This window comes from Lonchura striata, chromosome 2 (assembly GCF_046129695.1).
Source record: "Lonchura striata isolate bLonStr1 chromosome 2, bLonStr1.mat, whole genome shotgun sequence".
Lineage (NCBI taxonomy): Eukaryota > Metazoa > Chordata > Aves > Passeriformes > Estrildidae > Lonchura > Lonchura striata.
The window spans coordinates 98,761,979-98,787,399 of record NC_134604.1 but is presented as its reverse complement, the minus strand read 5'-3'; the positions used below and the strand labels follow the sequence as shown (position 1 = coordinate 98,787,399).

General features: G+C 37.4%; 1 protein-coding gene across 2 annotated transcripts; it reads right to left on the bottom strand.

The window, feature by feature from the left end:
* Positions 1-2,640: 2,640 nt before the first annotated feature.
* PRPS2 (phosphoribosyl pyrophosphate synthetase 2) lies at positions 2,641-25,208 on the bottom strand. 2 transcript variants are annotated; one of them, XM_021535546.3, is made up of 8 exons: positions 25,023-25,208; positions 15,854-16,037; positions 13,237-13,257; positions 10,521-10,619; positions 9,352-9,476; positions 6,668-6,841; positions 3,759-3,918; positions 2,641-2,904 (listed from the first exon to the last, which is right to left on the bottom strand). In XM_021535546.3, exons 1-8 carry the CDS (start codon positions 25,142-25,144, stop codon positions 2,812-2,814), a joined length of 978 nt encoding a protein of 325 aa, XP_021391221.1. In that variant the 5' UTR covers positions 25,145-25,208; the 3' UTR covers positions 2,641-2,811. The 2 variants fall into 2 exon arrangements, with proteins under 2 accessions (XP_021391221.1, XP_021391222.1); XM_021535547.3 differs by lacking the exon at positions 13,237-13,257.
* Positions 25,209-25,421: the final 213 nt, after the last annotated feature.

Sequence of the window (25,421 nt, the reverse complement as noted above, 5' to 3'; positions counted from 1 at the left end):
TCTATACATATTATCTGTGTATATAATGTAAGGTCCTTGCTGTTAGCTGTTGCAAAAATGTATTTCCAGGCACTTAAACTAACAAAACAAACAAACAAAAAAAAAAACAAAACCAAAACAACAACAACAACAAAAAAACACCAAAAAAAACCCAAAAAAAAAAACCAACCAAAAAAACCAGAAGAGAGCATTGGAGGAGACTGGCCTTCAACAAAGGCAGAGGAAGCACTCAGGGCCTTAGTGAGAATGGGTCTAAAGACCAAAAAGAAATTAAAGAGAATAAATTATGCCTATAATAGCATTAACATTTTTACATTAGCCCAAAGAACAGCTATGTAGAATCTTTATCTCAGTTCTGGTTTGGGCCTTTCAGTACAATAAAGACTTTGAGGTTTCATTCCCCACGCACCAGACTCTGAGCATTTGACATTTAAAAACCCCTGGGAGGCCGTGACAAGAGCTTCCAGCAAAGCTGCAAACACCAAATACTCTTACCAAGAAAACCAAAAATGTGTACTTGTACTAGGGCAGTGGAACAAGTCAATATAAAGTTTATGTACAAATATTATCTAAATCCTTCAACTTCTGCAATGCAATGTGGGTTTTTTTTTTTTGGGGGGGGTGGGGGGGTTTATGCTGCAGAGAGAGGAATATTTCCCTCCAGGCTGAACTAACAGATCTTCAGACCAGAATCCAGGCATGGGCAGGTGAGCGTAGAGAATTAAATACCAAACCCCTCACTATTTTCTATTCCCATGGCTTTAAATTCTGTCAAAATAGAGGCACAGTTTCCACAGAGCTGTTGGAAGTCACTTGTAACTTTTTAGAAGTATTTTGGGTGTACAAGCTGCAGCACATACAGTAAGATTAGTTCTGCAATTTTACTTCTGTTCTTTCCCCCATCTCATCCTGTTAAATGCAATTGAGTGGGTTTGCTTCCAACAGTTTGATGCATAAAGCAATTGAATTTATACAGTGCATTAATTGTATTATATGCCTTTTGTGTAGTTTTTGGGTGCAAACTTGGTATAATTATGTGGCACCAGATTTGGGGTCTAACAAGCTAGTTGCAAAATAATGTGATCATGTGATACTGCATTTAAGAAATTTCTTTACCAAATACTGTAAATTAATTTCCACTGTTGTAACATAATTCTGAAAATTCAACTCTAATGAGGAACTTCTCAGAGAATAAGCAGATGACCTGAATTCTCACTACAAGAGTTTATATACTCTATTTCTGTATTCATCACTCTGAAAGCAGTACAAGTGAAATTCTGCTTTACTTATTTTCATGGAGAAAGAAAGAATTTCACAGAAGCAATAGAAAATTACTGGGGAAAAAAATAAAGACTAATTAGATTTATTCTCAGAGAAGAAAATAATGCTTTCTGAAGACTGCCTTAACTGGAATGGAAAAATTCACTTTATAATACACATTGTATTATCAAAAATATATCCCCAAATAAGCAAGATTGGATAAAATAAGGTGGTTTTTTTTTTTTTTTATATACAGCACTATATCAAGGAAGCACCTCTCAAGTATGGCAATGCTTTTGTAATTAAAAACTGCAATTTTGGGTAGGAAAGCTGAGTTCCTGTGATCTAGGTGCAGAGATAAAATTTTAATATACATTACTCTTCTAACAGAAAGACTGAAAAAAGTTCCTAATAGGATTCAAAGACTAACTACAAAATTACAATTTTGAGTCCCAACCCCCTGCCCTAATCCATTACTGACTGCATTACCAATATTTAACCATAAGCTGTTCTATAATACAACAGGAAAAGTTGTTTTCATAATGATTAATTCTCTAATGCTAAAGCATTCAAGATTAGTTACTGTACTCTAGTTCACTCACTGCACAGTCAAGTATTGTGGTATTTTGTAACAGGAATTTGGAGATGATCCATTGACTCTGCTGTTTGAAAAACTGTGTTTTCAGACCATGGTAAGTGTAAGTGTGTTTAATTTTCTGTTTGGACACAGCACAATAAATCTTTATAACATTAACAGGAAAGCTTTTATAAAATTATTCCTATCATCACAATCAGGGAATGTCTAAAACTATTGAAAGTAGAAAACATGAAATTTACACCAAACTGCTCACAATTAAAGCTTGGTCATTGTTTAGACAAGTGATATTAATAATGTTGGGAATACTAAAACATCAATCACAAGATAGCAACTTTACAGAATAGATGTTAAGCAAACAATTTAATGTGATGAGAGATTTACAAAAGAAAACAGCTGCCCCAAATATTTTGTGGGGAAAAAAGTCAACATTAAGTGTATCAAACAGGTCACACTCTGTATCTGTCAATAGTGCTTCAAAATTAGCATGACCTTTACATACTGTTAGAGCTTACAAAATACTGTTCATGGTATTTAAACATAAACAAAATACCCCCAGCTGTTTGCCCAACAGATTAATAGATACAAGGAACTCAGGTCTCTAACATTTAACTTAACACAGAGAATGATCTTACACGTATACATCCTGTTAAGTTCTGGGAACAGTTTGCAGTTCTGTATAGAAAAATGGATCTGATGCAGCATTTAGCTGAATGTGAGAACAGGCACATAGAAAAACTTGCACAACACATAAGACTTCCAGACTCTCAAGAGAATTCATAAGGTTTCTGCAAGATGGAGATTTATTTCCCATTTACAAAGAACAAATGTTAATTACAAGACAAATATGACAATTAAACATACAAGCTCTCAAATTGTACAAAGATAATTTCTCCTGGTTGAAAACAGTGCTAGCTTAAGAGACCTTTGCAAAAATGCAGTGTAATCCCCTGCAGTTACAAGGGGACGTGACTGAACAGGTAAGACACTGATTCACCATTGTGTGTTCTTCGAATTGCCTCTGCCAGGATCATGGAAATGTCAATAAACTGAAAGAAAAATTGAGAAGAAAAATTTGATGGCATGCCAAGAGCAATAAACTACTCAGTTTAGAACCATATAAACAAACATTCCATCTACCTTTGTAGCTTTTATTTCTAGAAAGTAATAAAACATTAAAGCCTAGGCATTGGATATATACATAAGAACCAAGTAAGAACTCAAATTGAGTAAGAAAGCACTGACTAGGATCACTGAACATCATATTGTTGAGTACTTCTGACAAAGGGCATGTTGTCAAAAAGCCCCACTATTCTTGCCATCAGATGGCAGTGTCTGCTTCACATAAATGCAGTTTAAAGGAAGCACACCTTTTGAAGTGCTTGCCCTGTTTCAATAAATACCAGATGTTAAGCTTTTAAAAAATCCAGTAAAGCATTTAAAGCCTCAATCTCTTATGCTTTTCTCCACTGTATATTAAGGAAAACCTCCAAAAGGGAAACATGACTTTTCAGAACAATTCCATTTGTGTTTTTCAAGAAAAAATAATGTCACCTAAGATTTCTGTGGCCACCTCAACAGAATAACTAAGGCCCTACAGGAAATATTGTACAAATAATATTGATTAAAAAAAAAAAAAAAAGAAAAATCCAGTCAATTTTACATTTGTCACTCTTTCACAATCAAGCATACTTAAGGTGTGGCAAATACCAAATATTTTGAAGTGCCCTGTTGTTATTACCTGAATCCCCTAAAAACAGTTCTTTAACATGTTTTAGCAAAATGTTTTGCAAAAAATGGATTTAAGTATATTAATTTTGTCTCAAGGCACAGATTCTAGCACCAGTGAGCAGTAAAATGCAAATACCTAGTCTAAAGAAATTACATAAAAACATCACTGTACCTGTATTTTTGGGCAATGTTTCATTTTCTCTTCCTGGGGGATCGTGTTGGTTACCACAACAGCCTCAAACGATGCATTATTAATCCGAGAGAGTGCAGGACCAGAAAAGATGCCATGAGTCAGAATGGCATAAACTTTAGTAGCTCCAGCAGACATTAACCTGTAAAACACACAAAAATAGCATGCTGTGATGCATGTTTACATACAACATGGCTATAGATAAAGCTGGATACAAATCTCCAGAATAGATTTTACTTACGAAGTCCTACATACAAAATATCTACAAAATAATTCAGACATTTGTATAACCTCAAAAAGTTTGAATTCTCAGACAAATCCCCAACAAAAATTGTAATTAAATTAAAAAGTTCATATTTGCAGCAGTGATACTAATATACAGTGCTGCACTTTTGACCATACCAGCACAACATAAAATGAACTCCAATACAAGCCTTCTATCTTAACCAGGCAAATAATTAAGTAGGTTGGATGGCAGTATTCACAACTCCATTGTGCCTCCATTATTTTCCACTTTATTTTTATTTGCAATTCAAACAGTTCTGCTTGGAAGGAGTTTCTGAGAAAGAAGAAATGTTAATGATTAAAAGCCTAGCTTACTGCAAGGTTATGGGAAGACATGCTGCTGATCCAAGCACACAGTGAAGTGATGCATGAGGAGGAAAAAAAGTGTAACTCAAAAAGCTAGAACATCTTGTGAATGAGTCAAAAATATCCTAATTTAGTTTCTAATAGCCTCAATGCCTCCAGATGCTCAGCTATGTCCTACCTGCTTCTCTAGCTTTAGTAACAGAGGCCGTGAGGAATTGCCTTTTAGCAATCAGATCATCACAAAGGCACAGGAGGAAGCATAAGAGAGAAAAAAACACAAAACCACAGAAATATAATCTCATTTTGAATGATTTAACAGAACTTAAGTTTTCCAGTTCTTTTTCAGCACTACATTTAGTACTTGCAGCCTACAAGCTGTATCCATTACAACAGGGTGAGTATGTACCAAGTGTGTGTACTTCGGTTTTCACTTAATCAAGATGATTTGATGTATCTGAAAAGATATTTCTTAGTTCATCTGCTTGATATGCATCTGAGTTGCTGAGACATAAAGAGTTCTAAGGCGTATTTTGGTGCAGGAGTCTTATTATACAAAGTACATCCCACCTAGGTTTGACTAATGAGAAGCAGTAGTTCATGCCAAGAACATGACACAAGGCAGCATCACTGAAGCAAAAGCATCCTTCTTAGTGAACATTGCAGATGAATGACAGTTTTATAATATGGTCTCTAGAAATGTACTGGAGGTAAATAAAGAGTACATCTTTCAAAACAGGAAAGAAATAAAGGTTTTCTACAATAATTAATTTCCTCTATGCACAAGAGTATTAAAAATATGTTGGCTAAGCAATTTGTGATTTTGATCTTCAAGGGCATGGCCTAAAGGAATACTTTGAGGTATGATATGCAGATAGAAAACAACTACAAAACATCTCTGCAAAATTTCATCAAATTTCCATGAAAATTGTAAGAAACACAAGACTATATGTGAGTTTTTTACATCCTCTATATAGGTGCAAACAGCAAGTCTGCAACTAAAAACTATAAACTCATGAGATTAACTTTACTTCAAACCACCAAGGACAATGTCTAACTCATTTGTTGCTTTCATACCATTGCCCACAGCATTTCCCTGTGAAAATTTGCATCTTGTAGCTTGGACAGGTACATGTTTCACTGGGTAAAAAACTGGTTGGATGGCTGGGACTAGAAAGTGGTAGTGAATGGAGTTATATCCAGCTGGCAGCCAGTGGCTAGTGGGGGGTTACCCTAGGGCCAAACACATTTGACACCTTTATCAGGGATCTGGACAAGCAGAATGGGGACACCCTCAGTTAGCTTTGCAGGTAACACCAAGCTGAGTGGGAGTGTTGATCTGCCTGAGGGCAGGAAGGCTCTGCAGAGGGATCTGGACAGGCTGGATCAATGGGCTGAGGCCATTTGAGGTTCAATATGACCAAGTCCCAGGTCCTGCACTTTGGTCACAACAACCCATGAAGTGCTACAGGCTCAGGGAAGAGAGGCTGAAAAGCTGCCTGGTAGAAAAGGACCTGGGGGTGCTGAGAACCAGATGAACATGAGCCAGCCCTACTATTAACTGAAAAGATTCAGCATAAAGACACCTGGAAAACCTACTTAGCACTGCTAGAGCTTTAGTTAGGCTAGTGGTTCTAAATTCACAAGTTCCTCTTCAAGAAGTAGAACAGCTAGAAGGAATTCAGAAGGTATCACAATTGAACAGAAGTCTAGAACCCTTGTGGAAAGACTGAACAAACTTATTACTCAAGTCAAGAGGGAAATGAGAACTCTTCAACCAACTTTCAGACAGAAGACAGGAAAACTTATGCTCACCTCCCCAGATAAAAAGGACAAGTAGTTTTATGCTTAAGTTGTACAGTGAAAACTAAAATTACATTTGCATTGGACACTATGGTGAAAATACTTTACAGTGTTAAATCCAGTAAAGCTCTGTTAAAGACTGCCTAAGGAGAGTGGAAAGGCTCTGTGATGAAGTTCAAGGAGGAAATTATTTTTGACCTCTTGTTTCTGCCTTGGAACTGTATAGTGCACGAGATGGCCCAAGTCCTTTCCAAGTTATGACATTTTATTTATTCTGTGCTCTTACTAGGTACAGATCATTTATTTCTGTAAATATTTTCTCAATTTCATATTCTAAATAAGGACACAGCTGAATCACAGAACTGTGACCTATCAACTCAAGGGTCAGAATGACTTCATACTATGGAGATCAGGTTGGGTTATAGGCTTTGAGAACAATTGCAGTCATCAGCTGTGAGTGGTGAGAACACTATAGTGAGACAGATCATAGTAACACTTACTTGTCTGCTGCATGACATATTGTGCCACATGTGTCAGCCATATCATCAACAAGAATTGCTACTCTGTCTTTCACATCACCAACCAAGACCATTCTGTCCACTTCATTTGCCTTCTTTCTTTCCTTATGAATGAGAGCAAATTCCACATTCAGTCTGTCAGCAATTGAAGTAACCCTAAGTTACAGGAAGAAATGCACCATGTTTAGAGAACCACTTTAAAAGAAAAAACAGTCATACATATGTATTTGTCACAAAACAGAGTTTTTGTCTCCTGGCTTTCAAACTACCACAGCAAAAACTTTTGCAAGGAATGAGACAGGGAGAAGCAATCTTAATTCACTGCTAATTATGAACCAGAGTGTCTTAAGTTATACTCAAAAAATATTTTTTTTTAATTGAGTTGACTTTGGTTTTCTGTCATTAAGTGCCTGGCTTTGAAAACATTTCAGCTATTCACAAGGTTTTATTAAGCTGCTGCAATACCAGTCACACTAGGTAATTTAAAGTAGGGGGAAGTCAATTCTAAGCCTACGGGAATGTGCACTTTAACACTCTAACTGAAAAATAGCATTGCAGGGTTTGAAACCAAGCCAAAGGGAGAAAAAAGCAAACAAGTTAATAGTGATTAATAATTATTTTCACAGTACTTGACTAGTAATCAAGTAGCTTACTTCATTAATAATTCCCTTAGCATACATCTGCTTGACAAAGACCTTTTAAAACTCTTCAGGGTGACCTCTGGTGGCCAAACAAACTTCTAATAATAAGCTTCACTTGTTACAGACTTCTGATTGCTTTTTTTCCAGTTTGTTTAAAATAATAGAGCTCTTAGGTATAAAGAGACAGGAATAAACAATTCCATGTTTTTTCCTAAATGCTGATGCAACCTTTTAGCCTGCCTTTTTAGACTATGCCTAGAATGTCGTTTACAAGGTTACTAACATGCATGGTTAATAAAGAATAGAGTTTTGTTTCTTTACCACCTAAATATGGAAGTTTTAATTACTTTATTTCAACAAATGGATAGGAATCAAAACCCCCAAAATTTTGGCAATTTTTTCTGCATAGTGTAATTTCATAGCAAGTCTCAATACCTCAGAGGCATTAAGATATCAATAGAATTTCCATGCCTTATTTCAGTTGCAACATCTAATAAGCTGGGGAAAAACCAAACAAGTGGTAAGAAACAAAAGACAATTCAAGCATTTTAAATGAGTGCAAGAAAATGGATTTTAAGTTAACACTTACAAATCTTAATTTTTAAGATTGTACAGATTTTTATTTTAGATTTTAAATTGATGTTCAATTTTTACATTCTATTAATTTATTAGGTTTTATTTTGAAGTTCTACATATTTTAAATGGAAAGGCCAAACAATTTTCTTTACATATTATTACTGGAGGTTAAGGAGAACCCATGAATTTATTGAAAACAACATCTACCCTTTCTTCACTAGAAACTGGTTTATTGTATTACAACAGAAAGACACTAAAATAGACTGCACTATCTATATGAAATACAGTGAGAGTGATCTTTGAAGAAATAAAACTTATTAATTTGATAATGCAAAAATATTTGTTAGGGTTAAAAATGCTGTCTTCTGACTTGAATACTAAGCAAAGATTGCATTTTGTGTTAAAAACAAAATCAACATAAAAATCAAATGCAAAAATAACAGTATCCTGGTAGGAACAAACAAATAAATTTAACTAAGTGATCTTTTAATATTTTAGAATACTTTCTATATTCTTCACATTCTTGATTAATCTAAAAAAAAAACCCCAAAAAACTAGGAGTTCCACTCAGTCTTATTTCCCTAAAAATCATTACAACATGAATGTTCACAACAGACTCAAGGACTTCAATTTAAATCCAATGATGACAGTTTTTCACACTTTTCCCCATACTACATTTCAGACATTTAAATTGCTATTGGCTTACAGGAGTCTTACTTCATTTATCTTTGTTCCCTCTGCAGCAGCAGCATGAGCAATAAAACCTGAGAATAAGCATTTTGCCTCAATGGCATGCTTTATGACCTCACCAGCCAGTCTGCTTCTGAGCTTTGGCATTGGTTTATGCTCAATCAATACCAAATTAAACAGTATGCTAAATGAGTAACATGCTGTGAATGAAGAAAGCCTCAAATTAACTAAGTTACCCTTCGCCACTCAAACTTGCATTCCCTTTTTCTAGTATTTATAATGCAATACTTGAGGTCAGCAGGTTTACATCTGGAACTCAATAATGGAAAGAAAAAAAGAAACATGAGTCAAGCAAGCTCTTACCTAAATGCCAGCAGGTACAGTGGGAATAGGCCATGTGCTTTGACAGAGAAGGGAAGCTTAGGCAGTTCCAGAGCGAAGCAGGAAGAGGTGCAGCAACTTGACTAAAGAAGCAAGCAGCAGGAAAAATCTCTTCCCTCTGGTGGAGGGATTCAGCTAATGAGGCCATATCCAGGGAGAGAGAAAAATACCTTCTTTAGAGTATAGAAAGCTCCTGAATGTTTTCAAGCATGAACAGCATTGGAAGAACTAGCTGTTCTGTTTTTACAACGCAGTTGAATTAATCAGTGATGTACCCTATATCTTGCACAATTCACAGAGGAATATAGAAGACTAGATAAACTAGATCATTAACCACTAACTATATGTAAATCTAATTGTTTTAGACTTGCATAGTACCTTTTTGCACCACCTGCATCAGGTGAGACTATGATACAGTTTCTCCACTCGGGAATGTTCTCTTTAATCCACTGCAGGACTGCAGGTTCTGCATACAGGTTATCTACTGGAATGTCAAAGAAACCCTAGTCCAAAAGAGAAAGAGTTTCATGAGTAGATGTTTGTATCTTACCTGGAATGAAGACAAAGGGAAAGAATCAAGCCCTTGCCTTTCATGAATGGCAGAACTTCATTAGTATTTTACACTGGTCTACACTTGCTACTACTATCAAATTCTGCTGAAGTCAAATAAATATTAAGATCTCAAAAAAAAAAAAAAAAATCAACCAAGAATAGTGAAAAAGGAAACAGGTATTCTCAATTGATAGAAGAATCAGAAAAGATGATCACCTTCAGGCACTCAAGTAAATTCATGCTAGCAAAAAGTTGTCAAAACATCCAGTGAATAATACTCAACTTCCATAAATTTCAACTGCTTAACATTAACAGCAGTATTTCAACATGGGGGGGACTCAAACTAAAATGGAATCTTTGTACAAGTTGTAAAAACAAGAAATCTGGATTAGACCTTTTTATTTATGTGACAGCCATCTAGCATAAGAAATTCTGATTAAATGGAGCACCAGAACTGAAAGATATGGTGTTTTCTATAAAAAATAAGTTCTCTTAAAACAAGGTACATATGAGAATGATGAATTATGTCTGCTCTGTGTCTGAGGCAAAGGTTTTGTGATTTGTTGGATTCAGCAGTAAGCCAGATAAGGTTTGCCAAGCTCCATCTCCATTTCTTTTAAGAAAATATTACACCCTTGGTTGTAACAACAAAACTCTACCTAGGGCAACATTATAATCTCTGACAAGGCTAAGATTAAGAGAATTTTCCCCAAGCCAGTATATTTTATATTCTGGAAGCTCTTAGACTTGGCAAATTCTACCAAAACTCCAATGCACAAATATTTGAAGTAACTGCAAAATCACCCCATAAAATCAAAACTGATCTCTTTCTAAAATGGAGCTTCATTCGACACAGGTAGCAAGGCTTTCTCTGAACCCTCACAGTTCTGTACATAGCCTTTCAAAATAATGACCAAAGCCACAGAGAATTGCTGTCAGCTTGTCACATTAATTCAGTAGAGCTTCTAGGACTAGAGGTAAGAACCAACAGTTACCTGGATCTGAGAAGCATGCAAGTCCATGGTGATGATGTGGTCAGCCCCTGCAACTGACAGCATGTTGGCAACAAGTTTTGCAGAGATTGGGGCACGGCTCTGAGAAATAAAGCACAAACATTTACATTTAAAAAATATTTCTACTAGATACAATCGATAAGAAGATTAGCTATTTTTCTTGCTTTTTTCCTTTACAATATTTCGAATCTAGATACGAAAAGCTTCAGAATTTTAGTCAAACCAGCCTCTCAATATTGTTACTAGGGTTTTGAAACTCAGTAAAGCATTTAGGAAGATCTAAATCACTTTGCACAGTCTGACTAATAATGCTTTGTATTAAAGAGAAAATTTGGGATATAGTTTTTCAATTCTTCTACTTAAAATTTCAGCTAACTTCACTTCTCTACCCCACAGAAACATCAATTCTATCTTGTTCTAAGAAACATTGCAAAACCCGAAGATTGAAGGCAAAATGAACCCAGCTTTAAAACAAAGTTAGTATCAAGCATTTCTTCATAACATGGTAAATCTTGTAGCAGATCCTTGTTGGCAGGAGTATTTTACCCTGACTTTTTTTTTTTTAATTTATGTTTAATTCCTGGATGCAATTAGGAGTCTAGAACTCCCAAAAGGCTCAAGGGAGGATGAAGAAATCCTAAGTAGAAAGAATTAAAGAAGAATAAAAATCTTATTAGAAAAGTTAATGCCCATGTCAAGAGGTTTTTAAAAGCATCAAGGATGCAGAACAAACAAAAAAGGAAACTATGACTGGAGGATACAACATTTTTTTTTTTTAGGTACTCCAAAGTTTTTTCATTTTTTTAACCTTTGTAAAAACCTGAGTTTCCCTAGACAGTTTTCTCTACACTAAAGAAAACCTCCTGCTTTCTTTTGCTAATCTTTAAATAAGACTAATAGCTGGCAATAACATTAGCATGAAGGCAGAACCGCAAGTCAGATTTTCCATCTCAATATCAAACTGCTTTCTGCTGGCACAGTATTCTCTCCTGCTACATCTCCCTGTCAAACAGCCTCATTTCTCCTCCCAGGAACTTCCTCTCCTTCCAGACCATAAACACAATTACAGAGCACCTCTGCTTTCATTCCATTGATGCTCAAGGGCATAAGTGGCAATAAGCTGAATCACTGACAATTTAGCCTGGATACTTTTCTATCTGTGTCCTATCAAGAAGCCAATATTTCCATCAAAACTGTTTCTAGTCTGGGTGGACACTGGGCATTTCTCTGTTTTAACCTGCAGATTGACAGCACACTTCCAGAATAGAAACTGAGATACCACAGTCTTATTTTATGGCCAGATCAAGTTTATCACCATCATTACTGAAATTCCTCATTTTGGAATCCATCCCTTTTGGGTGTTGTGTTTCACAGAACATCACCCCCAGTTTGTCTGTGTAAAACACACAGAAAGCAGATGCAACAGCCAGCAATTCCCTGGATCTTGGCAATTCAGATGCATGTCGCTCCAGAAGAATTCATCATCATTACTGCTCAGCACAGTTGAGAATACTGCTCTTCATTAAAGCTCAGTTCTGTAAGTTATCCAGAGCTTTCTGGATATTTCTATAATTAGTAGCAATTTTTTGTTCATGCCATTTGAATTCCTGATCACTTCAGCTCATTTTAGCACCTGACATTTTAATGCTGAACTTAAAAATACTCTCAAATATCGGTCAACATCTAACAAAAAAAAATATTTAGTATCTACTCTTTTCATTCTGTTGCAGTGTTCTCTTACCAGCTCTTTGCAAAGCTCTAGTTTAATGCCTCCACTAAGCTGGACCAACAGGCAAATCTGAAATGATAGGTTTGCTGTTCTGCTTGTACTATCCTATCTTTCCAGGCTAGACACTTCCCTTCATGGGAACCTCAGATAACCTGACCTCATTATTCAGAGACTTGGATGACAAAGTTTCATGGAACTCATGATTTTCCTTATAAAACAGTTTGTAAGGTTCCCTTCTGATGAGAGAGGTAAGAACACAGATTCACAGTATTCATTGTTCAATTCGTTGATGTAACTTTAGATGATTTTCAGAATTATTAGTATGGAATGCAGTATTAGATTATGCACAGAAACTAAATTGTTAAAAAAATCACTTGAATTACCAGTGGCAGGGTAAATCCACAAAACTAATATACACATCATCACAAGAGTAACTGTGCAAAGGACACATAGCTGAGTAAAAGTTGTCCATTAAGATCAAAGCTCTGTTGCTTTTAAGCATCTTAGTACATTGTCTTGTTCAATATTCATCACATGCACACTGAAAAAAAAAAAAAAAAAAAAAAAAAAAAAAAAAGAGAAGGAAATCAAAGAAAGCCCAAAGATTTATAACTGGAACTTTCACTTCCAAGAAAGCCAGTTGTGAAATGTATGGATATTGAATGTTCACTAATGCATTACCCAAATTTATAATTTCAAAAATGAGATTTGCTTTGAAGCCTCAGAAATTGACAGCCATTATCTTGAATATCCAAATAATTTTTAAACTAGAATCTAGGGGTTTTCTTGTAGCAGTTATTCCCCAGGATTACTGTCATGGCCCAGGTGAAACACAACTGAAATCAAGAAGTGAAACTGAAAATGTTCCTAGTTATATGTAACGTAACCCAGTAAGTTTCACCCTTTAGGCCATATTAATGGAAATGCATAGTGTTAGATTAAAAAAAAAAAAAAAAAAAAGATACCTACCCAACGCTCCACGGACCCCTTCTACAAATCAAAAAAACAAAGTTACATGAGCTGTAGAACACCAAACCCATCTGTCACTGTACTTCTAACTTATCTCAAAGGCATCTCTGCAGCATCCTACATAAATATTTCCTGCCCACAGCTTGGAAGGTAGGCATAATTAGAGGCTGTATAAGTGCAGTTATAGTCAAAGCACAGAAACATCTGAGCTATTTTTAAGTTTAGCTAGCTTGTGTATCAGAAATATTCTAGTTTAGGACAGCACTTGACTGAATATAAATTAATTTACTGACTTTTTTATCATTCCCAGTAAGCCTTTGTTTTCTTTTAATCTGTTCCTCATTTAAAGATAGGTTTAGTGCTAAAATTTTCAGAGTAGACAAGATTGTTCAGACTAAGATTTTTACTACAAGGCCCTTTCCTTACATGAATAAATGAAGAGCACTTCCACTGTTCTCAGAAATCATAACTGCACCAGAGGTATGACAAATACATGGTTATTTTAGGCAGCAGGGATTCAGTCTATTTAGTTCACAATGACTTAAAGTCACTAACTTAAATTCAAACTAGAAAACAACATCCATCTACTGAAGATGACACTGCTTCAGTTCATAGTCAAGCAAACTACAGCAACGTCTTCCACCACAGAAAATCTGTGTGTGATCACAGGAAGAAAATGGCTGGCACTTTACTGACACTTCAGCACAAAGCTTGTGCACTCATGATGGGTCAAAGACCAAGTGATCTGATGCAAGCAGGAGGGAAGATGTCCCTGTCAATAAGCTGCCCAATGTTGACAGCTGTATTATAGCTTATTTTGCAACACGCAGGTCAACTACCAAGGTTAATTTCCAAAGATGGCAAACATTTTCTGAATTGCAAAACAGAGAGGGGAAGAAGCCCTCACAATCAACAACAACAAAAAAATATATGCCTACAATTGTGGAACTCCGTGAAACACAGAGAACACTCTGGAAAAAAAAAAAACTCAATCTCTATTAATCAAAATCACTTTTCTAGCCTATTCATTTTCAGATGTCATTTCTGAAATACTCCTGGATGTCATGTTCTGTGCCACCACACTGGGGTGGTGGGTTATAATGTCTCTGGAAGTCTGCCACGTGAAGTTTGGATACCCTTGACACAACATGCATGGAAATGCTTGGAAATTTTGGAATATACTCATCCTTCTCCCACACTGCGAACTTAAGAGGATGGTACAGCAGAACTTCCCAAACATGAAATGGGAAATCAAAACATAGTGAGATGCTCTCCCTTCTTTTCAACAAAAGGCTTACTGTTATCCTTTCAAGGTCTTTTCATATAAAGTATTTCAGCCCTTGTGATCAAGGGAAAGCATCATCCACTACAAAACACAGCAAATATGAAGTACCAAGAGAATTAGGCAAAGAATAGAGTCTTACTTTTTAATTACTGAATTCCATTTTTGGAAGTATGACAAGTAGACCTTCACTGTAGTAGTATGGTATTACAGAGCCTGCACTTAAATAATTAATATACCAGAAAATAAGGTTTTTTTTAGTTTTGTTCTTATATATCACAGGCTATTACATATTTTGTAATAATTGCTATTATTTTTAGCTTCTCCATTACTTCATTCCTGTTAGGTTTTTAATCTAAAAGAATAAAAAGGTCAACAGAAGGCTTGCAGAATGGTTTGCTTGATGCCCAAAGTGAAAAAGAGGGGGCAGTCCATTTACAGGAAGTAAAGGAGAGAGTCAATCTCCGAAAAATACAACCATTGCAATCCAACCTTTAAAACTAAATTCACATTTCTTATCAGTTCTGTTCAAGTGAGCTTACTTTAAGTGTACCATGCATATAATCTATCAAAGGAGATTTTTGTATATATAGTAGAGATAAAGTCTAGTTTTATTTTTTTAAAAATTAGTCTCACTTCCCACAGAGGGTTAGTTACTGTGTTACCAACTTGGCTGAACTGATATATTCATCAGTTATGACAGATCAAATTCTGGAAAAGGGCAATAAAATCAGTAGAGCATTTATGGGGCTTCCATACAATTTCTTGTCTTCATAAATCAAAACAATTATTACAGAAAGAATTTTTTTTAATCTGTCTGGCAGCATAAAATAATGTTTTTGTTAATTTCTGTTCTGAATTGTGTATTTTATCAGTTCATTACATTTTGCTCTGTTTAACCATCTAAGATAAAACCTACCTACATAATTGTTACAGCATTTTGAATTTAGTATTTAATTCCATGCAATTAAAATGCTTTAAAAGGTGTTCTCTCCACATTAATAGGGATTAAAAAACCCCAAAAAATTTGAAAAAGCAGGATCAACAATCCAATAAAATGCAGTTTTCTAGCAAAGTACTCTGCAATAGACCACATACACAGAATATATCTACTTTTGCAAACTGAAGGCATGTCAATTATCAAAACACAAGAAAAAAAAAAGTCTCATTTCATTCCTTGTGGATAAAATAATTGAGTATTTTATCAAGAGAAAAGGATGGCAGAGGAGGTAATCCTTCAAATCACTTAAATGTATATGAAAATTGTTAATCTCCGAAAGTTTCAAGTGAGCAAACTGAACAGAAGCCTTCCAAAATGACACAATTCTTACCTACCTTGTCTTTCTTATCTTGCCTGGCATAGGGAAAACATGGAATTACAGCAGTCACTCTGGAGGATGATGCAATCTTGCAAGCATTGATCATGATGAGTAGTTCCATTAAGTTGTCATTTATTTCTCCACAGCCACTCTGGATAATATACACATCTTCTCCTCTCACACTTTCACCAATCTCTACACTGAAAGAGCAGGAGATGATAATTTCAACACTTAAATGATTGGAAAAGCATTACTAAAAATAATAATTAAAAAATCCAGTTATGTTTTAACAAACTACCATAGGTTTTCTGTAAACTTCCCATTTAGAGGAGGATTATTTTTGCAGTGATTTCCCTAAAAGCCTCCTTGACAATTTCAATATAAGCCAGTATGGTGTTGATCAGGTCAGCAGCAATCAACAGCTGTAAAATCTACACCATGATGTTCAAGTAAAGCATTTTTAAAATACAAAAATCTTTCAGAAAAGCTAAGAAGGCTTGAAGCTTATCATGCTTCAAGTCTCATGTTATGTCAGTCGTTCTCTTTGCTCTGACTGTGCTTACATGCTTTGGTTCTGTATGTGAGTATCTAAGTTTTTTTGTTCTACAGATTTCAAGACAAATGCTGGGATCAATCACTGCTCACACCACAGAATTCAAAAACTAAATTGAACTTAAAAACAAACAGGAAAAATAAAACAGTTGAATGCATAGTTCCTTCTCAATTCTAGATCCAACAAAAAACATCTACTGCTGAATCACACTAACTTTTCACATGTTACTCCAAAACTTACATATAAATATAACAGAAAAACCTTAGTTTTTTCCTAAATCCATGTACAATGTATACAAAACATACAGACTTCCTAAATGATTAAGTGATCAGACCTTGCAAATCCATGCTCTACTATGTTAGTCTCAGTTATTAAATGGTAGAATATATTGAGCCCTTATTTAAAAGGTTCTATCTTTACCCAAGACACAAATAAACAGAAGTTTCTGACTGGAAATCATGCAAATGGCCCAGATGTGGGTAGAATGGGTTCTTCAGTGCTGAGGCTTGCTCAAGTCAAACACAGTCCTAACAAGTTTTGTTTATCAGCTCTCAGAGTGCTATATAAGACTCCTGAGCTTTCAGCAGAAAGGAATTTACTGCTTTTAAACATCTTAATGATTAGTATACATTTGACTTTTCACTATCAAGATAGTTGAGTACATGCTCTCAGCTCTCCTATTTGAGTTCTCCGCAGCCCCAAACCAGCTATAGAAAGATCCTATATTAATTTTTCTCCTTAACTGAATAAATTTTTTTTGCCTAAGAATGCTACTAGCAGGATTTTTTTAAGGTCAAAAGAAAGCAAATCATCAAACATCAGGTCTCTGGAAGGACAGAGGTGGTCAGGGACAGCATCATCTGCATGTATGTCAGGAAACCTTTCAGAGGCTTTCATCATTCCACAAAGACACAATTTTTTAGTCACGAAATTGTTACTTCCCTCTCTAAGTCTTTGATTAATTGAATGAGGCCATTCAAGAAATACTGTTTTGATTGAAATATTTTCTTGTTTCCCTTTTTGAAGCTGGACAAGTTTTGGCCAACATAACATTTTTTCAGCAAGATACTAAGCGCGATACATGATTGGAAAAAAATAGCCAGGCTTAAGTAGGAGCCTTCCTGAACACGAACCCAGCTCCATGTGAAAAATCTACTCACAAGCTTACAGATGTGGCTACAATCATTATTATGGCTTTGTGGTTATTGTTAGGGCTTTAAAAAATTCTAATTGCACCCTGACTCAGCAGTTACACAGACCTGCTTTATAATAAGCATTATCTCACACCACACCTTTGGAATATGCCCAAAGAAAAATTATTTTATCACTTAGGGAAAAAAAAAAAAACACAACTAATTTAAAAGTCTAACATTACTAGGAAAAAAATTGGCTGAGTGACAGAAGTACATGATCCTGATGTTCACTATATACTGAAAGAACACTTGGAGTTGTTTCACTCTTTCTAAAAACTGTCACTTCTGTGCACATCATTAAAAAAATAACAGTTTTCAGAAAGTCAAGGAATATACTTTCAGATAAATACAGGTCTGGTTAATACAGTGTACCTGAAGTGATGATTTTTCCATTATCATTAATTGTATTTTTTTCTTATGATCTTGGGCTACCAATAAACATCAACTTGTAAATAACTTAGAAAACAAACATGCTACTTCTTTCTCTCTTAGTGCACTTGAAAAAGACGTGTAGCTATGTTTTTAAGGCTAGAATGACATACTTACTTGTCACATAGAAATGTGAGTAGTCACATTTCCCAGCCAACAAGACAGCTGTGCAACAGATCAATATCTGTTATTATCTACCATCTCAAAGATTGGTGTTAAGAGGTATTGTGTGGACTCAACCAAGAGATACACACAGAGCTGCCTATTTCACCTTCCCCAAGCCAGAGAGTAAAAGATAACCAGTTATTGTGTTGCAAGTGTTCCATCAGATACAGCCTGTACTAACCATGCTGGTGGGGGTTTGGGTAGTGTTTTGAGAATTGGTAGTTAGGGCTTGTTTTGGTTTGTGTTTTTTTGCCCCATCTCTTTTTTTTTCATATTCAGTCAACCAATAAAAGACTATAAAACTATAGAATCTGGTGTTTGAATCAGGTATTTCAAATATCTATTAGACAATACTAAGCTAACTGCAGTCAAACTCTGTGACAGTTATCTTATTAACATACTACTAAATTCCCCCATCTATATCATGACCTTATTAACTGTTATGAGGTTATTTAAACAATTTCACATAGGACACAGAGGAAGGACACAAAAACAAGCTCTTGCCTCAAGATTACAAGCTCTGTTTGTTTTATGCAATTTAATCAAATTCAGCTATTTGGTAACAGTTTAAATAAATTTCTCTTCAAGAAGAGTCAACAGAACCTGTACATTAAAAGCCCTGACACCACACAATTGTGTTTAAAAAGGAAATTTACAAAAATCAATAGGCCACAAAAGTAATTAACTCTGAGCCAGTTGCTTGGCATCCAGAAGCACAAGGCTCTAGCTGGGAAAGATACACATATGACAGGACATGATGAATACCCAGTTTAAGTGTTGGTATCTGCCTTCAACTTGCAAAGCCTGATTTGAGAATTCAATTTAATAAGTAGAAACTTGAACAGACGAATAACCATGAATTAAGGATACAGCATAAAACCCAGTTAGGTTACAAACTTATTTCAGTGGCTGAAGCATCCATTAAGCAAAAATCAGAATCAGGAGTAATTGCAGATTGAGATCCTTTTGAGCTAGATTTATATTGCAGTCTCAACTGAACTTAATGATGGGAACTATAAATTTGCATGTCCTAACTAAAAACCAAGCACTTGTGGGGAAACTGGGGATTAGATATTTAGAGCCAGACTGCAAAGGTAAATCATGTAAATACATAACAAGGATGTTCAAATCATACACTTGCAAGGGCTCTGGTTTTTTTTAATAATTAAGTTTCTAGCCATGCTTATAAAAAGTAAGATTTCTCAAGCAAATTAGATGCTAATAAACTAGATGTGTACTTCAGGCCCTTCCAACACCCAGGGAAGAGGCCAAAAATGAAGGTCTAGAGTCCTCATATGGCATGCAAATGGATCGATATCTCAAAAGTGATGAAACAAATCCACATGCTGAGTTTGCAACTCATTGAAACCCAGCCAATGGCAAGCACTGAGCACAGGGTGTGTTTGACCTCTTACCTTTGGGAACACATTTCCCAGAGTAAAGTCTTTCAACCCAAGAGTTTTAACTTACTGGGCAAATATTTCATCTGGTGTAATGTCACACAGCAAAGTGGGTACCAGCAAAACCCAAAACAACAAAGAAATAATAAAAATGCCAGAGCTGGTTTTAAGGCTATAGGGATCCCATATCTCCTGGCACTCATGGTGTCCCCTCAACTCTAGGCTTTTCCACTTTGACTAACAGTTCCCCTGCTATATCTCCATTAACAACTGCCCAGTTCTAATGCAGAGCACTGGTATGGTAAACACCAGAAGATAGGAATTATCTTGTTACCCTCCTCTCTGGCACACAGCCTGCCACCACAAGAGGAAAACCCTTTTTCTTGAGCAAGTTCTGGGTTTAACAACATGCAGTCCAAAAAACTACCCTCAAAAAATTGGAAACAAACATCTAACAAGCCTGAACATGTGCAAAAACTCTTCAAAGTCTCAGTACCAAACTCTGCACTTTAGGACACCTGGACTGTCATCTACTATCTGCACATATCGAGGGTTTTTATTTGGCTTGCCTTTATTTTTCTTGGGGGGGGCGGGTGGGGAAGGTGGTGTGGGTTTTTTTGTTGTTGTTGTTTTTTGAGTTTTTTTTGGAGGGGGATTTTTTTTAATTTCAAATATTTAGCATCCACACAAAGTTAAAAGTGTACTATATTTGGCAAGGTCAAATAAGTAGAATTCTCAAACCAAAATCTCTAAAGGATTTAGGTCCTTTTCCAATTCAGAGAAATGAACAGTGCAATAAATGGCCATATTTGCTGTGTCTTCAATTCCCTATACAAAAAAACCCACTGATGTGTAGGCTTTAACATCTACAGTGCACAGTCCAGAAACAATTTTTACCTTCTTTAACCAAGCTGGTAAAATCTATTTCTCCAGCCTCCTCTTGCTCATGACAATGTAAGCAAGCTGGGATAGAAGGAAACAGCTGCCCTCACTGAGAGAGGCAGACCACAACCAGCCCAGCTGGGCACTATGAAGAAACATTTCACATCCCCGTGTGTCCCTAATCCCCACTGTTTTTGGCCATTCTAACACCAGTTTGTGATCTCAGCTTGCTCATTCCATGGTTAGGGACCTGCAAACACCAAACCATCTACTCAGTGAGGGTGATACAGCTCATGGATCCACACCAGCTGAACCCAAAGGAACCAGGTTACATGAGATGCAGTAAGGTCATGTCCCATCTGACACAACTGCAGTACAAGGATGCTGATGGGGAGATAAGAAGGAAGTCTTAAAGCCAAGTGACAAATTCTAAGTCCCTAGGATGTAAGTTTCCAGGTTTGCTCTTTATTTCTTTCAGTTACTTTCTTCATGAAACAAAGTGATTTCATTTTGCCACTTCGTGTAAAATATAGACTCAAACCCATCCTGGTTTCTCCAGGGAAACATCAGCTACTTTTTCCTAATTTCCAAGATCAAATATCAGCCCACGACATCCAGTTTAATTTATTCACAAAAAATGGCTCTTGTATCAACAGCACAGCTTTTCCCATACCACAGACAATATCCCTTTGTAGTCTTTCCATATTTCCTCCTATAAAAGCTAAATGACATTCACTTTAATTTGATGTTTCTGAAACAGTCCAGCTTCAGCAGCTGAATAAGGCTGAGGGTAGGAAGACTTCAAATTCCTATGTGCCAGGTAGGACTTCAATTCCCTTCCTCTTGGATCATTTCAGCCAGTGAATCTGACAGCAAGAAGCCAAGAACCTCACAGGAATGGGTGACTAATAGCACTAACATCTCTCACCAGGAAAAATGTGTGCAAAAGTGAGTAGTTTCTCCATTTTGAGAATAATAAGTAATCAAGGGTAGAGTTAAAATAAATGATCTTCAGAGAAGGAAGAATACCTTGTAAGAAAATAAAACTATTTACAAAGTAATAAATTTAATAATATTTTTTCAACTGACTCCCCAAAAATGTCTGCACTGGGGCTTAATTGTACAGCAACTCTAATTATATGCCACCTCAGTGTATTTGAAGACAATTTTGCAAAAAGCTTCAGAGTGTTTAATATCTGTATGCATCTGTTACATGTCAGTCTAAAAGTTTCATGATGCTGAGGCTACAACAGCCATCCCTGTTTAAGGACTCCCATTCCTTTCTTCTTCCTCCAGCCTCAAAACTGCTGATGACAGTTGGCTTGTGGGGTTTGAAGAAGATAAACTGACTAAGCCCCCACTGCAGTCCTTATCATTTTGCCAGATAAATAAGGTGGTGCCACCCAAGTTCCTACCATGACACTGTGGCTAGCACTTAACTGACACACAAGCTATGCAGACTAACAGAGTTATTGTCCACAACCACAGTTTATTGAGGAGCTCTGGTGCTGCATTTGGCAGGGTTGCCTGACTTCAGTAGCCAGCTAAAGAAAAACATTTCCATACAGTTCAAAGGGAAGGAGGAAAAAAATGGGCGGTAATTGAGTCTGCCAGCAATTTCTCCCACTTTCTCAGCACAGACATTACATTTACCAGCTACAGAACCAGAAACAATATTGATTACCTAACTCAGAAGAGGACCGTGATACTATTACTAGGTACACCAGTCTCTGTACAGATAAAAAAAGAGAAGCCTTTCCCATTTTAAATGTTCTGGAGCTGTAAACATACAGGCACTGGCTATTCAACCACAGTGCTTGTCAGTGGTGGGCCTAATCCTGGCTAACCTCAGCATCAGTTTCTCAAACCCACTTGCAGCTGCTGAGAACTGGGACTTAAACCTAAAGCCTGTTTTACTTGAAATATAATGCAAACTATTTAATAACTCTTCCCTTCACTCTATTCTGCAAGCCAGACTAATTACAACTCTCAAGTGAAAGGCTTCCAGCTAGGACCTTGTGCAAGGATTTAAGCCTGGGGCTGCACACAGTTGTCAATTTACACATAATTTATATTTAAGATAATGCAGCAAATAGCAAAACAGAGTTTTGAACAAAAGGTAAATCTCTGCAGCTTGCTAACTTAAGAGTTCTGACAAAACAAGAGTCTGACTCTCAGGCCCAGGCTTATCTGTTTGCATGGGGGATTTTGTTGCTGGAAGGTTTAAGGTTCTTTGAGCTTTTTAACTATCAGGTTTTAGTATTCTGCAATACTGCAAGTGTATTTCATAATGCCAATACACTTGTTTATAAATTTAAAATTGGAAGAATTTTTTTTTTTAAAAAAGTACTGTGCTGGAGTCACTGTATATAGGAAGAAGTCATTTTTTGCTTGCATACACACACAATTTAACAGTATAGAAAGACTGAAAATCCAGAGGCCTCAGGAAAGAACCCCTCTGCATAAGTATCAACTTTACCTGTAGTTTAATTTCAAATACATTGTTGAGGAATTCTCTTACTATTATTGCTGGAGATTTTTTATGGAGAACATTAGTCTACAAGACTAGAAAGTCAAAATCCTGAAGTAAGTTGCTAAGAATATTGAAAAAATTACTTGAAATGCTATATAGTGGATACAACTGTACTTGCTGAAGGGGAAACAAGAAATTCAGATTAGAATCTCAAAAGAAGGAAGTTGTAAAACAGATAAAATCCAAACAATTAAAGGTTTAAAATATTACACCATTTTAGTTTAGGGAATAAAATAAATAAAAAAAGATAATGTCAGCCTTGCAACAGAAGCAATCAGAAATAATAATTCTAAAAAATACATTCTGCATATGTGTACATCGCTACTTGCCTAAAATAATAAAGTGGCACTACTAGATTAGCCAAACCACGGACACACAGCAGTCTCCACTACCTTCTTTTTAATGGTAGAGAGAAGATTCCATGCCTGGAAAAATAGGTGCATCCTGAAGCCCAGAATTTAATTAACTATCTTATAAAATAAATATGCAAATCTTGGACATCAATTTCTACCTTGGATGAAGTCTAAATCAATTTAGTTCTGCTGTTTGCTATGTTTCAAGCACACATTAAGATAAGTGTCTCTGGAGAAGAAACATAAAAAAAAAAAATTAGACAAGTTAGTGAGGAAGTCATGCAACCAAATACACAAGTTAAGTTTTATCATGCAGAAAGGAGATCAAAGAGCAATAAAGTGAGTATGGGGCTGGAAAGAATTGAAAGAAGATTTAAGCTTTCATTTAATCAGGAATGAATAGAAGAGTTAGAGTGTGCAAACATTAGATTGCATAAACACCAATGGAAGAGGGTTTATAGTAATGCCAGTGAGCATAACTAGAACAAGAGCAACTGCACTGAGAATGCAAAAATGTAGACAGAAAAGGACAAGCTTTGTGAGAACAATTTTAGAACACATCACATTAATCTTTCAAAGGAAGATATCAAAACATGCTTTTTCAGGAGATTCAGAACAAGAGCAGATAAAAACAAACACACAAGAATCTCAGAGACTAGCCAGCTATTTACAGCAGGAACTTGTGTTTCAGAATCAGCTGGCAGCCTAGACTCACATACCTATACAGAGAAGCAGATGCAGTCTTACCAGCTCATGGAATGAACATACCACTGTCACCTCAATTTAAAATTCTTCATTAAAACTGGGAAAATTAAATAGGTGGGTCATAAAGCTAAGATGACACACTAGTAAAGAGTGGTAATATTGATAGAAAAAGCATTGGCAAGCACATTCCCAGACTCCAGGTGAGCAAGCTGTCCTCATGATTTCACACAGGATTTTTTGCACCGTTACCAGTTACTTCCTGTGTTTGGCTAGGAAACTGGTGTGACTGCACCATCAGGAGTAAGCCAAGGCCATCACAACAACTTGTATCACTCTCATGCATGGCCGTCAGTCTTGGACTAGGGAGAGGAGCCCTACATGAGCTGTAATGGATCCACCACACACACACCTGGCTGCTAATTCAAAATAAAGACCAGTTGCAATAAATTCCGCAAGTGCAGTTTGACCTAGACCCTTTTTAAAATCTGATCCTGTTCTTATATCTGCCTGTATGCAGACCTACTTACAAAACCGCATGGCATACTGTAGTTTGTAAGACTATTTTTTTTACCCTTAGGTAGCCAAAGGTGATTAACCGCGCAGTTAATTATCTGCGAGCGGCGGGATGCACCTGCCGTCGCAGACGGGCTGCCGGTGCAAACACCATTCCCAGCGCACCGGAGGGAGGATGCTCTACACCCGCCAGAGCCGTGCCAGCCCTCCTCCGGCCAAGGAGCTGCCGAGCTGGGCCAGCACAAGCCGGCAGGGACACACGCTCCGTAGGCGGGGGAAGGGAGCGGGCACGACCAGGAACGAGCGCCGGGCAGGACACACCGCGCCACACCGAGCCGTCCGTACGCGGGTCCCCAGCGGCTGAGCCGCCCCGGCAGGACCCGCGCTGCCCCCGAGCGGGACCCGAGACGGGCGGGGCGCGGGGACGGGACGCGCGGCGAGCGGGGCAGACGCACGCACCTGGTCTCCTGGTTGCTGAACTTCTTGGTGACCACCTTGCCCAGCTCCAGCCCGAGCCGGTCCGCCACCCGCTGGGACAGGTCGTGGTGGGAGCTGCCGCTGAAGAGCACGATGTTCGGCATGGCGGGGCGAGCGCGGCGGGCGAGGTCGGGGCTGCGGCGAGCGCGGCGGGGGAGCGCGGGGAGCGCGGTGCGGGGTCAAATAGCGGCGGAGCGGGCCCGCCCCGCCGCCAGGAGCGGGAGGGGCCGGGGCGGGGCGAGCCGGGGCGCCGCGGGGCTCAGGTGCGGCCCTTCGCGGCCTCGGGGCGGCGGAGAAAGCGGCGGCAGCCATCCCCCCGGCCGCCGCCCCGTGCCGAGCCCGGTGCGGTCCGTGCCCCCGGGCGCCTCTGGAGCAGCGCTC